Here is a 16407-nt window from a genome sequence, read left to right as displayed (position 1 = left end):
TTGAACTGAGAACTGCTAATAGGATTGTGCTGGTGGAGCTGAGTTTAAAGACCACATGGGTCTGGCAGAAGCTGTGTCGGATATCCCAAAAAGGGTATTATTTTAACTTCTCCTCTCTAGTTCTGAGCTGTTGAGGGCACTTGGTAAATACTAATGAATGATGAGGCTGGAGCTAGCCTGAGACTGTGCTGGGAGTCTGGGATGCGGTAAAAGCTTTAACAATGCTTTCCCCGAGGGCATCTCGACTCTGACCTTCTGGCAAAGAAACTGGTTCTGCCAGATGGTAGGATGGAGACTTTTTGCTGCCTCAACAGCCCCGGCAGCCCAGTCAACAGTCAGTCAGTGTCTGCTCTGGGCAAAACACCTTTTAGGTGCTGGGGAGCACAGATGCTACAGGAAAACTGCAGCCTGGGCTCTTGAATCCCAGTGCCTGGCTTTCAACGCGAAACTGTCTGAGCCTCAGATTTTTCATCTGTACAGTGGGGATGAAAACAACTCCTACCCCACAACATTATTGTGAGGATTAAATGAAATAAGAAAAAAAAATTTAGCACAGGGTAGGGGGCAGAGTAAGGATATACTGTGTGTGTTTATACATTTCCAATGTTATGTGTACATTTATGCAGATAAAATTCAGAGTGGCTGAAGAGATGAATTGTTTTTTATTTTTTTTATTTTTTATTTGTTTGAGACAGTGTCTTACCCTCACCCAGGAGTGTAGTGGTATGATCGCAGCTCACTGCAGCCTGTACTTCCTGGGCTCAGGTGATTCTCCCACCTTAGTCTCTCAGGTAGCTGGGACTACAGGCGTGTGCCACCATGCCCAGCTAATTGTATATTTGTAGAGCTGGGGTTTCGCCATGTTGCCCAGGCTGGTCTCAAATTCCCAAGCTCAAGTGATCCTCCTGCCTCGGCCTCCCAAATTGCTGAGATTACAGGTGTGAACCATGCCCTGCCATGAAAAGACTAATTGTAGGTTGCAATGGCTTTGAATGATTTTCTAAACGTTTAGAGTTTAAATTTTATTCCGTATTACAATCTGGAGCCACGGAATTTTTTGTTTGTTTTTTAAAGTGACACCATTAAAAATTCATTAAATACAGCTGACTATTATCTGGCTAGACGTCTAAGCAAACTTCTTGAATGTTTGGAAAAACAGATTACCCTTTCACTGAGACACCTGTTGGTTTACCACATACTTCTTATTTGACTATGATTAGCATCAGAAAGTCCCTATGCTCAAAAATACCTTTTATCAAATTAGATTAACAAACTGCATCTCTTAAGATACAGTAACTTTTCTTAAGATCCAATGGCTAGAATATAGGAATTTGGGTTGGATTGGGAAGTGGGGGATGACGGTGGCAAAAAATTGAAGATTAAAAAACGAAATACAGGCCGGGTGTGGTGGCTCACGCCTATAATCCCAGCACTTTGAGTGGCTGAGGCGGGCGGATCACGTGAGGTAAGGAGTTCGCGACCAGCCTGGCCAACATGGTGAACTCCTGTCTCTACTAAAAATACAAAAATTAGCAGGGTGTGTTGGCGGGCGCCTGTAATCCCAGCTACTCAGGAGGCTGAGGCAGGAGAATCGCTTGAGCCCAGGAGGCGCAGGTTGCAGTGAGCCGAGATTGTGCCACTGCACTCCAGCCTGGGCGACAGAGCAAGACTCCGTTTCAAAAATAAACGACAAATTACATGAGATTTATAAAAAGTTGGTAAATACAAATTATTTAATGTAAACTTACGTATGTATGTATCCATGTGTGTACACGAACAAACTGGGAATGTAATGAGACTTGATTTTGTACCGTTTATCCCAGAATTATTCACGCTCATTGAAATTAGTGTTCTCTTTTAAAAGATTCACATTGGGTTGCTTACACATGTACTCCAAAGAAATTGCCATGAAAATGGGGAAACCCTTACCTGCATCTGGCTGGCATAATCAACTGAACAATATTCTCTTTCCTTTTTTTCACCTACAAGTGGGTGAAAAAGAAAGGGGAAAAAAAGAAAGGGGAAGGGAGCAGCCCTCATTCTCTCAGCAAACTTACTGTGCACTGACCACGCGCGAAAGCGCTGTGCTCAGAGAAACAAAACCTAACCAGTTGTGGCCCTCGAGGGTGTGTGGGTGGGGAGAGCTGCAGGCACAGGAAACTTAACACGGCGCGTTACGGGCTCTAACTGAACTTAAGGACCAATGGGGCCACCAAGCAGGAAGTGACTGACTTGCCCGCGTGTGTCTGAACCGCTTTCACAGGGAGGCAACTTTTGAGTAACTGCGGGGCTGGAGGGTGGGGGGCACCGGAGGGAACCGCAGGGACGCGCCGACTTCGGACGCGGAGTTGTGGATGTGGGAGAGAGGCGACCCAGAAGTCGAGGCCCGAGGCGGGCGGGGGCTGGGCCCTGGCAAGCGGCTTTCTGGAGTATCCTCCATCTGTCAATACAGGCTACGCGACTCAGTGGCCCTAATTCGAGAACCAAACGTCCCCCGCCGGTCAGTCTTTTCCCTCAGGGCAGTCCCAAGGGCAGCGAGCCCGCGCGCACGAGAGCCGAGCGGGAGAAGAGCCGAGAGCTAGCGGCCGGGGCCTTGGCGGGCCAGGGGCGCGGGGAGGCCGCCGTGGCAAGGCCGTAGACACCCGCGGACAGGGCAGTTACTCCCGGCATGCTCCTCCTCCCCGGGCGGATTTCAAACCCTCGGCAGCCCCACCTCCCCGCCTTCGCCCCCGGCCTACCCCAGCAACAGGCGGTGGCCCGCTTCTCATTGGCCAGGCCTGCGCTGTCGTGTTTTGATTGGCCGCAGAGCCGCCCGGCCGTGCTTCTGCGGTCGCCGCTGACTCCATTTTGTCGGTAGAGGCAGAAGGAGGAGGTTGGGTCGTAGAAGCTGGGGTGGCCGGCAGCTTGCTCATCGGTGTTCCTGGGCTTTGTCGGTCCGTGCCTCGTCTCTCCCTGGAAAGGGAGGGAGGCTTCGACGTCGAGAGGGAGCCACTGCCGCCGTAGTTCCGAGCTTGAAGTCGGTAAGTAGCGGCTGCGCTGCGGGCGCGGCCATGTTGGTGGCTGCGCTCCCCATTGTTGGGGGAAGGAGGAGAGCGGAGGCGAGATCCGGGCACCCGGGCGGGCGCGGGCGGTCGCAGCGCCCCGACCCCTGCGGCTCCGGAGAGATGGGGCCACTGGGAAGTCAAACCCGTGTGGCGTCTGAGGAGGCGAGTTTTCCAAGTTAAGAGTTGTGAATGACTCACAGTCCGGAAATGGCAATTTATTTAGGGTGGTTTATCTGTTTGGAAGGCTCTCTTACCCCTTTGAAAGGAGGGGGCTTAACTATTTGGTAACTTTTCTTGGAACATCAAATTAAAACCAAACCTTGAACGTTGAGCCATTCCCTCTAGGGAGACATTTTTATAGATTTCAGACGGGCTTAGACTGTTAGGGTTTGTGAGAACTTATTTTAAGACGGGGAGGAGGCGAGGGTGTTCATAACCAAAGGAAACACTGCGTGATGTCTACATGTTCCAAGAGACTGAAAATGGATGTGACGTGTGTGGAAAGATTGAAAATTCTGGTGGGAGTTTAAAACACGGTCTCTTTTGAAAATCCGCCTGAAGCCAATTTTTTGATATGACTCTTAACATTTAACACTTCGTTATTTAATTTTATACGTGAGAGAATCTGAAGGTCTTTCCCAGGAAAAGATAAAACAAAACTTACTGCGGGACTTCGAGACATTTCCAAAAATTCTCCAGGAGTGACTGGATCTCAAGGGTGAAGAGTTTTTAAATGATCCTGGTTATGAGGTCAAAGAAAGCCATCTTAAGATAAATTTTCTACCTTTTAGTTCAGGAAGTAGCCTTCTTTACAGTCAACGATTTTTGTAGTAAATCTAAATGATCACTTTCTCAACGTGTTTTTGAAATAATGAAGTAATCTTTACTTTTCTAGCTAGGACTTCTCTCAAACTTGTGTGCTGAGGAGACTCAGATGTTGGCCTCAGCTCCTAGGCTGAACTCAGCAGATCGGCCCATGAAAACTTCTGTATTGAGACAAAGGAAAGGATCTGTCAGAAAGCAACACTTGTTATCTTGGGCTTGGCAGCAAGGAAGAGGACAGGTAGTGGAGATCCTGCAATCTGAAAAGCAGACTGAAAGGTAATCATCATAATGGGCAAACATTTTATGATGGAGCCATCCTAAACCAATTGTTTTTATTTTAAAATAGATTACGCAGATTTGTGGGTAAGCTCATTTTTTTTGAGAGGTATAACAATAAAGGTTGTGCATATATTGGAGTCTAAACAGCTTGCTTTTTGAATTTAAAGCAGCTGAATAGCCTATTATTGAGTCTTGTTCAAAATATCTGGAATTATAAGTTGGAGCCATAGAAGCTTCTTACAGATTTGAACTTAATGGAATTTTACTCAACATTTGTTTCCATTCACTTGTAGGTGACAAAGAAGCTGAAGATGGGTGGTGGAGAGAGGTATAACATTCCAGCCCCTCAATCTAGAAATGTTAGTAAGAACCAACAACAGCTTAACAGACAGAAGACCAAGGATCAGAATTCCCAGATGAAGATTGTTCATAAGAAAAAAGAAAGAGGACATGGTTATAACTCATCAGCAGCTGCTTGGCAGGCCATGCAAAGTGGGGGGAAGAACAAAAATTTTCCAAATAATCAGAGTTGGAATTCTAGCTTATCAGGTCCCAGCTTACTTTTTAAATCTCAAGCTAATCAGAACTATGCTGGTGCCAAATTTAGTGAGCCACCATCACCAAGTGTTCTTCCCAAACCACCAAGCCACTGGGTCCCTGTTTCCTTTAATCCTTCAGATAAGGAAATAATGACATTTCAACTTAAAACCTTACTTAAAGTACAGGTATAAAGACAAATGTTAAAATTATGTTCATGGATAGTTGTCAATTGGTCTGAAACAAATTCGCTAAGGAATTAATCTATTTGTGTAGAACTGCTAATTAATGTAAAAAAAATAGACCATCTCGTGTTGTGTGCACTGTGATACAATGGTAGTATCAGTGCAACTTAAACTAATGGTATTTAAGTGTTCTCAACTGAGTAACTTTTAAGTGGAAACCAAGTTTAGATTTGGGGAGTGGTAAAGGAATCAGCTTTTTCTATTGTTAGGGGAAGATAGTAATTTATCATTCACAGAGTAGATTGTTGGTGAATCAGATTATAAGCTTCAAGCTAACACAAGGATTCAGAATTAGGTAAACATCTGAAAGTTTAGTATATTAGAAACACCCAAACCAGTAATATGCTAACAACCTGATGCACTGCTGAAAGAAAATGTGAATTTTTTGTAATAATTGCATTTTAGTGAATTGTACAGTGGGTGGAAAGGGCATTTGGAACTCATTAGAATGAGACATAGTACATTCCAATGGCCCTGTTTATTAAATATAATGGATTAAGTGTCAACAAATACACCAAAACCATTTTTTATAGAAACAGTATTTAATGGTCACTCAATAGCTTTCAAAATACATTTTTGTATTACAGCACTGCGCAAGCTATTCTAATAGTGATCTGGCCTCATTCCTGCAAAGCTTGCTTTGGGGAGTTGGATAATGTGAAAATTTTAAGTACCTAGGAGAGAAAGAGCCATGTACATATCTGTAATAAACTTGTAGCATATGTAAAGTTTTATTGGCCTTTATCTTACAAAAATGGAATATTTTAGTATGAATTTGCTGAATGTAAGACCGTGGACTGTTTTTTATAGTATGGCCTAATTTTAAAGGTCCAAAATAATTTGTTTTTAAAGTTTGCCCTTGTGCTAAAGTGCCAGTGTATGTATGTTATACTTGATTGATTGTAAACTACATTTCAAAGTAAATCCAAGTATAGTAAGTTTTATAACTAAAAGGTTTAAGCTGCTAAAACTATTTTTAAGAGATGTGAAATGCAGTATGGGACTATTTTTTTTTCCTCCTCTAAGCCCAAAGATTAACTGGAGTCCCTCCAACCTTACAGATTTTTGGGTTTTACAATCTTATAACCTAGGATACAGGTAGTTTTGAGTATGGTGCCAGTGATGTTTGGTTTTTGTTTGGTCAAGGGTAGGTGCAACCCAACGGACCACTTATGCAAAAGATGTACTCTTGCATAATACATTGATAACATGTTTTGCCAACCTTAAGAGTAAATGCTTAAACATAAGCGAAACCAGTAGAAGGTATGTGGGTCAGTTTAAAATTTTTGATTGTTAATGCCCTATTTTGTAATTTGGCACCTCTTTTGATGCCTAAGCAGGTTAGCAGATGCCTAAGCTGTATTTCTCCAAATAAATCAAGATGAAGTACTGCCCAAGTTAAATATTGATAGCCTAAAGACAAGTTTATATGGTACTTAATGTACATGATATGAATTTGAAGCATAAAATTAAATAAAATTGTTTTCCCCATTGGCTTGGTTTTATTTTAAAATGGTTTTGATTGCTTAATATTTTTTAAAAATGTCACTGACTTGAAGCTCATAATATACTCAATACTCAAAACTCTTGGACTTCTCTTAAATTTCTGATTATAAAAACAGTCACAACTAAAATGTGACAGGACGGCTTGAAAAGGAGCAACTAGTTTGCTGACTGATACAGAAGATAATAGGATTTGACAGCTATGCAATTAAACAACTACTTGAGATTTCTCTCTCCCAGTAGTGCTAACAATTAAAAGGAAAAAAAAAGCCACACAAGGAAAACGTCACAAAGCTTTTCAAAGTTAATTCCATGATCTAGGTTCATAGAAAAAAAATGAAAGAATTTATCAAGTTGACAAGAACCCTTGTGTTTCAAAGTATGTTGACAAATGAAAGTACACGTAAGGGGACCCTCAGAAGAAAAGCATCACGACCACACCTTTCTGATACAGATTCCAAATGATAGAGCATCTTAAAACTAGTTTGAGTAATCCTTAAAATTCTACAACTAGTCCCATGGCAAAGCTGTATTTTTTCATGCAAACTAGGAAATGATTTGGAGTTAAGGCAGAACCAGCATTTTGTTTCCAGGGTAATTTCTGTGGACAATGCCAAGGATTAAAGAATTGAACTTCATGTACTGAACAAATCTCAGCCTAGGTGTCTGTCAAGTTTTTAAGCTATATATTGAATACACTAGATTTTTAGTGGATTAATCTAGTAATACCCTAGATATTGGTTTGACTCAAGCAAAATGGGCAAATGGAAGTGGGAGTGGAAGATTACCTATAAAAATTTTAGCAGCTTAAGGGTAACCTGAATAAAAGGTCAGTAACCGTATGAACACTTCATACTTTAGGAAAGGTACTGATAGAGTTTTGGTTAGCGTACAGAATGGTGATACGAATTTCCCAAACTGATGCAATCGTGAGAACCAAACATAGCTGGTACAGAGAACTTACCATGTAAGGCTGCTGAAGTCAGCCATATTGTGAACCTTAAGTAAATGCTGTAATTTCAATTTGTCTTCTTTTTGATGGCAGTTATACTATGATGGAATCAGGTCCAAAACCTATCCTTAAGCTTTAAATACTGATAAACTATCCTCTTCCCTAGAACAACTACAACACAGGAAAAAATCTGAAAGGTTTTGTGTAAGTTTTAGTTTCTAGTATTTTGGTTGCATTCTCGTAGGCAATTTGTAAAGCAAGAGGGACAGAGTGCATCTCTAAAACCTCTTATACAAATTACGAAAAGTGTACCCAGGTGGTTACAAATCTAAGGTAGAGCAAAGTCTTAAAAAAACCCAAGATTTATTTTGGCTCCTAGACCAGTTTTATTTCACTTTCCAGCATTCAAAGAAATGTGATCTGCAAAAAACTAGATACAAAGGCCTTTTACTTCTTTACAAACTATGGTTAGTTCTCAATGAATTTACATGCCTCACTTTTTATTCCAAGAAAAATTCCCATTGTGCAATACAAGGGTGAAACAGCTGTTACAAATACACAGAAACATAATAAAGATAACCAATACTGTTAGAGGACGGGGCAGAGGAAAAAACCCAAGAGAAGGAACCTTTTCCACAGTGACTAGCAGAATGTCTTGTAGATAACAATAACTGAAGACAAACAGGTTGCTCACTTCTTCCTATCAAGTCATCCAATCTAAAATGAGAATAGTTCATGCCTAGAATAGGCTAACTATAGGCTTTGCTAGTCCTCCTTCCTAGTAGAATGCCATCAGATTATTCCTGAGCTATCGCTCAAGTCACAGCTACTTCAGAATATAATCTCAGGTTTTGTAAACAGGAACATGGTCAAAATGCAATACAATGGAAAATCTCTACAAGAGAATGAGATTTGGAAAGCCATGCTTAGAGTCTCCGAGCCACACAACCATGAGATCTTGGATAACATTTAATCTCTCATCCAGGAACATTATCCATTTGCCTTGTAAGGTTGTGAGGAATGAATAGCATATGCAGGAAGCTATCACATGATGGGTATTCTACAAAGCACAATTTTCTCATCTGTAAGATGGGAATAATACCCATTTCCCAGGAGTGTTTTTAGGATTAAATAGGAATATTTGAAAAGCACATGGTTCAGCACAATAAGTGCTCAATAATATTGACAGCATTCAGTACAAAGAGAACCACAGAAGAGATCCTAAAGCAATTCATTCAACAGATGTAAAAATTAAAGAGGGCCTTTTCTGATTTACCATAATTAAATACTTCAACTATCGTTATTGCAGTTATATATGTATTTACCTAAATTTTTTAAAAACAAAATCCCAACTCAATATGCAACTTAATTCCCCCCCTTAAATGTCTTTAACTTCAAAAGGAAATGGAGAAGGGAGGTAGAGGGCAAAAAAGTCTATGACCTCTACATATTCTTTTAAAAACACACAGAACCTCTGTCCTAAGAACCCACTATGTTAATGAGTGTGTAACGGTATACAAAATACTTTTTGTGATTAAATCTAGTCATTTTGGCTCTAAGTAAATTCTAGATCCCATTGTATCAATTTTACTATCTCCAGGAAAATAAAGCTATAAAAACAATTCCCCATTTGATTAAACAACAACAAACATGGTAACAAAAGATGAAACAAGTGAAAAATTATGGGCTGTACCCTAGGATCTGACGCTTGCTGTGTGATCTTGGAAAAGTTCAAAAAAAATTTCTAAAATAAAATATGAACAAAAATACCTCCATTTCATACCTCCCTTGAAAATATACCTCTGCTGTATTTTCAAAATTGCTATAAATTAAAAGCTTAAGACTCCACTTCCAGATTTTTAGTTAATAATTTCATATGGAAAGTTTTAAGTATGTGGCAAAAAAGATGACAAAAATAAAATGTGATGGAATCAATGTATAGGTAAAGAAACATCATATCCTAATAAGAAACTAAGGAATCCAAAACATTTTGTGATACTATAAAAGTTATTTATTCGCTATACACAGAACATGTCCCCTATAAAATGTACATGTAAATCACTAAAAAGTATAATTTGGTGAACATTTTCTCAATTACAGAACATACTAAATCAGTTGGGATAACAGCTGTCTGCCTCAAAATAATCTAATTATAGCACCCAGTCTCCTTTATACCTAATGCAAATACTTATTTTGGGGGTTATATCCTAGTATGTGTTTGGTGAGGCAGAGTAAACAATTTAATATAACTCTAGTATATTACAGTCACTGCACAATAAACCAGTTTATTACAGATTAAAACAAATCATTTTTTCATTATTTGTAATAATGTGATCAAATACTGGATACTTTTAAATGGCAGATAACCACACAATTACTTATCTTTGATAGTATGTTGTGTTCTATAATTACATTGATACGAATGGTGTAAAATATTGTTATGAATAATATACCTCAAACAAAGCAATGAGGCCATACTGTAATGATTCACCAGATTGTGCTCAGTAGACATTTACTGAATAAGGGAATAATCTATTTTTCTCCTCAATTATCCAGGACAATGATTTGCCCATAGTAAGGGCTCAATAAATATTTGCGGAACATACTGACTAGGAAAGAGGCGAGAAGAGATGGGCCCTCTTAGCTGAATGTCAAATATAATTGGAATTTACCTGGGAAGGAGAGTACTTAAAGAAAGATGTAAACTGCATGTGGTGTATACAAGTAAATAAACACAGATGCCAACAAAGCAAATGATTAAGCAGAAAACACTGGCACCAAAATAAACAAAGGCAAGATTTGCCAATAATGGCAAAAATGGAACTTTTATATTGGACCATACCTTTTCCCACCCAATTCAGTTTGAGACAGAGCAACAGAGGCACTGTAAGAGACTATGGCTGTCTTCCTTGATATTCAGACATCCTAGTTTCCAATAATTTATTATGGACCTGTTACCCATGAATCAATATAAACCTATTCATATTTAGGGATTAGTTTCCACAAGTACAAAGTTGAATTTCCTTTTATTTGTCCTAAAATGCTTACTTTCAAACTTGAAGGGACTTCAATTATTCCATGTAGTTTTTGATAACATTCTTTTATCTTTTCAGACCAGAGTCAAAACATTCGTACAGTATTCATACTGCAGCACCTTCCACCCACCCTTTGGTCGCTTGAACTGCCCTTCTTTGGTTCTTTTTCCGCTTTCAGATCTTTCTTGAAGTGTAGTAAGCAGAACTGTACTGGGTATTCCAGCTGCAGTTTGGTCTTAAATAAAAGAAGGATGTTTGTCAGTTTGGTTTTCTTTATTCTTCTCTGTGGTATACAGGATTTTGTTAGTTGAACTGGATGTAGCAGCTTACTGGGCCAAATTTTCAAGAGAATAATACAACAGTTCCCAGGTCTTTCCCCTGGGATGTAACTTAACAGCTCATACTCTATGTAGCACCTTTCCTCTCTCACTGAAGCATTATCTCTCATTTTTCTTCTTGCTTACTTGGCTTAAAAAAAAAAATGCAGAGAGATCTTAAGTAAAAGGAGAGGTGAAGTGTGTCAGCCCTCATTTGAGTATTGATATAACCATTCTATTTATTATTGAGCCCAGTACCACATACACAGTACGTACACTCAGTAGGTGGGGGACTCAACTACATCACCCAAAACTAACATAAAACACTACGTAAAGATCCTCATCAAGTATCAGTAGGATCCAAACTACCATGCGTTCAACTGTAATATAGTCCTTTTGAAGCTGTTAGGTGTGTCACTTTAGGAACATATAAGGTTCTCAATAGTCCAAGTCTAAAATAAGTTGACACAAAATAAAATGAAATTAGGCCTTCAAGTTCTATACAGAAAATGAACAATTTCAATGAGCTATCCCCTCATCTACTTCTCTCAAATTATAGTCTGTAAAACAAACAACACCCCCCACCCCCCAAAACTAAGGACCAGGCCTTGGCTTAAATCCTGGCTCTGCCTTATAGTCTTTTCTTTGTGCCTCAGTTTCCTTATCTTTGATATGGGGAAAATAAAAGTATCTTTCTCACAGGGTTTTGTGAAGAGTAAATGAGTTAACACATAGCCTTTTCAAGTGTCTGGCACATCATGAATACTTAATAAATTAGCTATAATTGTCATCAAGTAGATAGAATTCGAACCACAAAATACCTAACCTACTTCCCTAAAGAGGTTATCACTTAATATTAGCTGCTCATCAACATTCAATTCAAACTGATTTAAAATCATGTCATAAACGTTAAGTCTCAATGCATCTTGTTTACGAAGAGGGAGAGCAGAATTACTGGTCCATCCAATAAAGAAAGTATAAACTTAGAATTAGCTGATCCAAATTTCATCTTAACACACTACCAAATAACCTCTTAAGTTAGTTAACCCAAGAGGCTCAATGAGCAATCATGAAACAACTTTGATATTACACAATGAATTTTTAACTACTGTGTAAAAAGATGTACCTTTCTGACAAGTTCTATCATTTCCAAAGTAAAAGTTGTGCCTAGTGCAACACTGATTAAAAATATTCCTAAATCTATAAAGGACTGTTTCCATTGTTATTTTAGAATCATATTCAATACTGTAATAATTCCAGTTAATCATATTTCCTTCATTTTGTTTTATTATAGCATGTTTGCTTAATTTACAGCAAGCAGAAAATAAGCTGGGTCTTGTTTTGATCCAAACATCGATGTTTTAAAGGTTGTACACAATATTTGTTAAAAGAACATATAAAATACCTTTTAGAAGCCTCTATAAGAAAGAAAATACAAAGTTTAACCCCACAACTTTCCTCTTTGCTAGAACTGCAAACTACTGCTACAGTTTTAAATAGACTTTTGTTGTTTGTTGTATTCTTTACAGGCAAACCCTAGATTACTAAAACCAAAATTGAAAAAAGTAATCCTCTAAAGGAATCGCTTCTCCATAATTCTCACTTATATCTGTAAGCAAGCAATCTGAGATTTTAAAGATGCTAGCTTTTATTCGGCAATGAAATTGGACATGTCAAGTCACTTTTGTCCCCAAAACGATCTTTCAGAGAAATACTAGAAATTATAAATGGTTAAGGGTATTACTTCATTTTTAGTCAGGTACTACACTGATAATCGAAAGCTCAGAAGATGTGACTCTTGCTTAAAACTGACTAATCCTTTTTCCCAAATTATCTTAAATTTCATGGCACCACAGAATCACCTAGAGTGAGTGTTGTCTTTCAACTTGCCTCGAATTAAACTGAGGTGTGAAAAGCAGGCCTCCCTCACAAAGAGGTAGGCAAATTTTGATACAAATGCACGAGCCAAGTGCTGTAAGCATCAAAATTTCAGTTTTTACACTATGCACACACACACAAAACCTACTTTGAAACAATTTACTTGTTTCTAACAGGAGTAAAAAAACTAAGCAATATTATGGTCAACAACGCTCCTTAAACTTTAGAATAACTACATAAGAATATTCCTTTCTCCTTAAAATTATTTTTGCCATCATCAACCTGCTCAAATTTTAAGGTGAGTTTTTATGTTTTCTATGTTCCAAATCTTCATAGGAACCAGAAAAAAAGCAGTGAAGGTTCCATGTTTCAGTCAAAAACTCAATTTCCCAGCTGGCATCATTCCCCAAGACAGTGGGGTTAACAAAATAACTAATCCACACTGCATCAAAAATAATTGTCATTGGCCTAGACATCTGGTTTTGCTTTACTGTTTTGTTTTGTTTTGTTTTTGAGACGGAATCTCTCTCTGCTGCCCAGGCTGGAGTGCAGTGGCGTGATTTTGGCTCACTGCAACTTCCACCTCCTGGGTTCAAGCGATTCTCTTGCCTCTGCCTCCCGAGTAGCTGGGATTACAGGCATGCGCCACCATGCCCGGCTAATTTTTGTATTTTCAGTAGAGACGGGGTTTCACCATATTGATCAGGCTGGTCTCAAACTCCTGCCCTCGTGATCCACCCGCCTCGGCCTCCCAAAGTGCTGGGATTACAGGTGTGAGCTACCGCGCCCGGCCAGGCCTAGACATCTTGACAAGACACAAAGGTCCAACCTGAACCTAAATGTGTGAGCAGTCAGTGTTGTACTGTGGCTACTACTTCACTTTTGTATCATTCTATCTTATTAGCAAGCTACATTTCTAGGTTAACAGTTCTACCAAATATGAATATGAAAGTTTATTTTTAATGAGACAATGTTGCAAATTATGGTCAACCAACATCTTTTCACCAAATACTTCAAGCATAAAAAATGAGAATCTTTACAAAAATATACAGAGACACCACAAATTGGTAGCTGCCCATAACATTAAACAAACTGGACTCTTAAGAGTGGCTTCTCAACAGCATATCATTTTAATTATAACCATTGCCCGGTACAGGGAAAACTAACAAGTGTTTTTTAAGCATCATTGCAACATTGTATTCCTGATAATTTAAGTAAACCAAACTATGAGTAAATGAATGATACATGCCTAAAAATGACCATGGTTTATACTATCAGTGGCCACTGGACTTAGGACTAGTCCAAGACCTTGATCTAGATTTTGACCTAGACCTAGACTGTGATCTTGACTGAGATTTGGATCTAGGTGGTTCTTTTTTCCTTGATTCCTTTTCATATCTTGAGCCAGACTTATAATGTGTTTTGGAATCTGTTTTAGAGGTGCCTCTAGTTTTGGTGTGAGATGCAGACCTAGAACGTGATTTAGCCTTCATTTCTTTCTTGGGCTGGGACTTGGACCGTGATCTTGAATTGGATTTAGATCTTGAAAAAGATCGATTTCGGTGTTTGAATCTTTCAAAACAGAGGAGAGATATAATTAGAGTAAAAAAATTAGATTCTATATTAATCAAATTTGTTATTTTTAGAGCAAAAGTTCACTCTGAAATTTAAAAAAATGAGTCTTTTCAAAGCAAAGTTATTTACCTATCATTGTCGGAATGGCTTCTCGCTACGCCGTGGTCTTCCAGTCGGTCTACTGCTAAAAAGCATATCAGAAAAAGCAGACAATATCTATTCATAAGAGGCAAAGTTTCTAATTAAAAGCAAACCATAAAGTTTTAAAATAAAATGATACCATATTTTTTTGTCTCAATGAAACAGTCAATGTATATAATTAACAGTATACATAAAAGTAAAAAAAACTTAAATGCTAACAAATACATTTTTTAAACAGATCACTGCTACACGGCACACTTACTTTCTAGGACTATATGATCTTCTATAGTTGTAATCAAAAGACCGACTTCTTGATCTCCTCCTTTCATAACTTCGGCTTCTAGAACGTCTGTATCTGTCATAATCATCATAGCGTGAAGAACTGTACACATTCCTCCCTTCCTTGGCTTTCATCTGATTTGGTGCTAGGAAATACAAAGAACAGAAATACTTAGAAATATTAAAAACAGTATTAAAGCCCTCAATAAATAGGAAAAAAAATCCCTGCATCTCCTCTTGTATCCCAGAGTATGTATGACCGGGTGGTGGCTCATGCCTGTAATCCCACTACTTTGGGAGGTTGAGGTGGGATGATAAAGGATCATTTGAGCCCAGGAGTTTGAGACCAGCCTGGAACAACATGGCAATATCCCATTTTTACAAAAAATAATTAGCTGGGCCTAGTGGCTTGTGCATGTATTCCAGCTACCCGGGAAGCTAAGGGGGTAAGAGTTTGCAGCTGCAATGAATTGTGATTACACCACTACACGCCAGCCTGGGGGTCAGAGACCCTGTCTCAAAAAAAAAAAAAATTGCGTATGTGTTTTGGCTTTTTTTTTTTTTATTCTTGAGACCAGGGTCTTGCTGTGTCACCCAGGCTGGAGTACAGTGGCGCAATCTCAGCTCACTACAACCTCCACCCCACACCAGTTGAAACCATTCTCCTGCCTCAGCCTCCTGAGTAGCTGAGATTACAGGCACGCATTACCACACCCGGCTAATTTTTATGTTTTAGTAGAGACAGGGTTTCACCATCTTGGCCAGGCTGGTCTCGAATTTCTGACCCCAAATAATCCACATGCCTTGGCCTCCCAAAGTGCTGGGGTTATAGATGTGAGCCACTGCACCGGGCCTGGAGTCTTTTTTTTTTGAGACGGAGTTTTGTTCTTGTTACCCAGGCCAGAGTGCAATGGTGCAATCTCGGCTCACCACAACCTTCTCCTCCTGAGTAGCTGGGATTACAGGCATGCACCACCACGCCAGGCTAATTTTGTATTTTTAGTAGAGACAGTGTTTATCCATGTTGGTCAGGCTGGACTCGAACTCCTGGTGATCCGCCCCCGCCCACCCTGACCTCCCAAAGTGCTGGGATTACAGGCTTGAGCCACTGCGCCCAGTCCTGGAGTCTGTTTTTAGAGGTATCTGTAGTTTTGGTGTGAGATGGAGATGCAGAACGTGATTTAGCCTAGGCTGGGTTGAGGTAACTGCAAATTTTCATCTTCGGAAAAGCATGTGTTTATTTTCAAGAAAGTTTATTACAAGACTGTTTTATGTTAAAAATAATACTAATATTCCCAACTATTTTCAAAGTCTTCTCACCATCTAGCTTATCAGCCAAGACCTGGCAACTATTCTGACACTGGGAATCTATACCATAAAAGGATTTTTACAAACTCCAAATGGAAGTGAGTGGCTTTTTGTTATGAGATTGGGTCTTGCTGCCACCCAGTCTAGAGTGTAGTTGTGCAAACACAGCTCTCTGCAACCTCAACCTCCTGGGCCCAAGTGATCCTCCTGCCTAGCGGGGACCACAGGTGTGCACTAACACGCCTGGCTAATTTTTTATTTTATTTTTTTGTGGAGATGGGGTCTCACTTTGTTGCCCAGGCTGGTCTCAAACTCCTGGGCTCTGGCAATCCTCCCGCCCAGGCCTCCCAAAGTGGTGGGATATAGGCGTGAGCAACCACACCCAAGCATTTTACATTTTTAAATGGTTGAAAAAAATGAACCATGTGCTGATTTGGAATGATCCTGCCACAGATTCTATTCATTAAGAACACACTTAACAAAATATTT

At 39.4% G+C, this 16407-nt stretch overlaps 2 protein-coding genes across 2 annotated transcripts in view; one reads left to right on the top strand and one right to left on the bottom strand.

Moving 5' to 3' along the window:
• The first annotated feature begins 2826 nt into the window (after positions 1-2826).
• On the top strand, positions 2827-6443 carry PNRC2 (proline rich nuclear receptor coactivator 2). The gene is made up of 3 exons (XM_017886496.1): positions 2827-3020; positions 3940-4145; positions 4442-6443. The coding sequence occupies exon 3, from the start codon at positions 4460-4462 to the stop codon at positions 4877-4879; it is 420 nt and encodes a 139-aa protein (XP_017741985.1). The 5' UTR covers positions 2827-3020; positions 3940-4145; positions 4442-4459; the 3' UTR covers positions 4880-6443.
• Positions 6444-7751: 1308 nt separating this feature from the next.
• The window catches only part of SRSF10 (serine and arginine rich splicing factor 10), a 15625-nt gene continuing 6969 nt past the window's right edge, over positions 7752-16407 (bottom strand). Inside the window, 5 exon segments of the mRNA XM_017886498.1 lie at positions 7752-10655; positions 14086-14187; positions 14320-14342; positions 14344-14374; positions 14594-14756. Coding sequence (XP_017741987.1) covers positions 10595-10655; positions 14086-14187; positions 14320-14342; positions 14344-14374; positions 14594-14756 — 380 coding nt within the window. The 3' untranslated portion in view covers positions 7752-10594.

This window comes from Rhinopithecus bieti, unplaced genomic scaffold (genome assembly GCF_001698545.2).
Source record: "Rhinopithecus bieti isolate Rb0 unplaced genomic scaffold, ASM169854v2 scaffold_14826, whole genome shotgun sequence".
In the NCBI taxonomy this organism is placed as follows: domain Eukaryota; kingdom Metazoa; phylum Chordata; class Mammalia; order Primates; family Cercopithecidae; genus Rhinopithecus; species Rhinopithecus bieti.
Note: the sequence above shows the minus strand (reverse complement) of the source record. Positions and strands in the feature narration are given on the sequence as shown.

Bases quoted from the DNA above. Each gene is read 5' to 3' on its own strand.
- PNRC2 (XM_017886496.1), top strand. From the start codon at position 4,460: ATGGGTGGTGGAGAGAGGTATAACATTCCAGCCCCTCAATCTAGAAAT.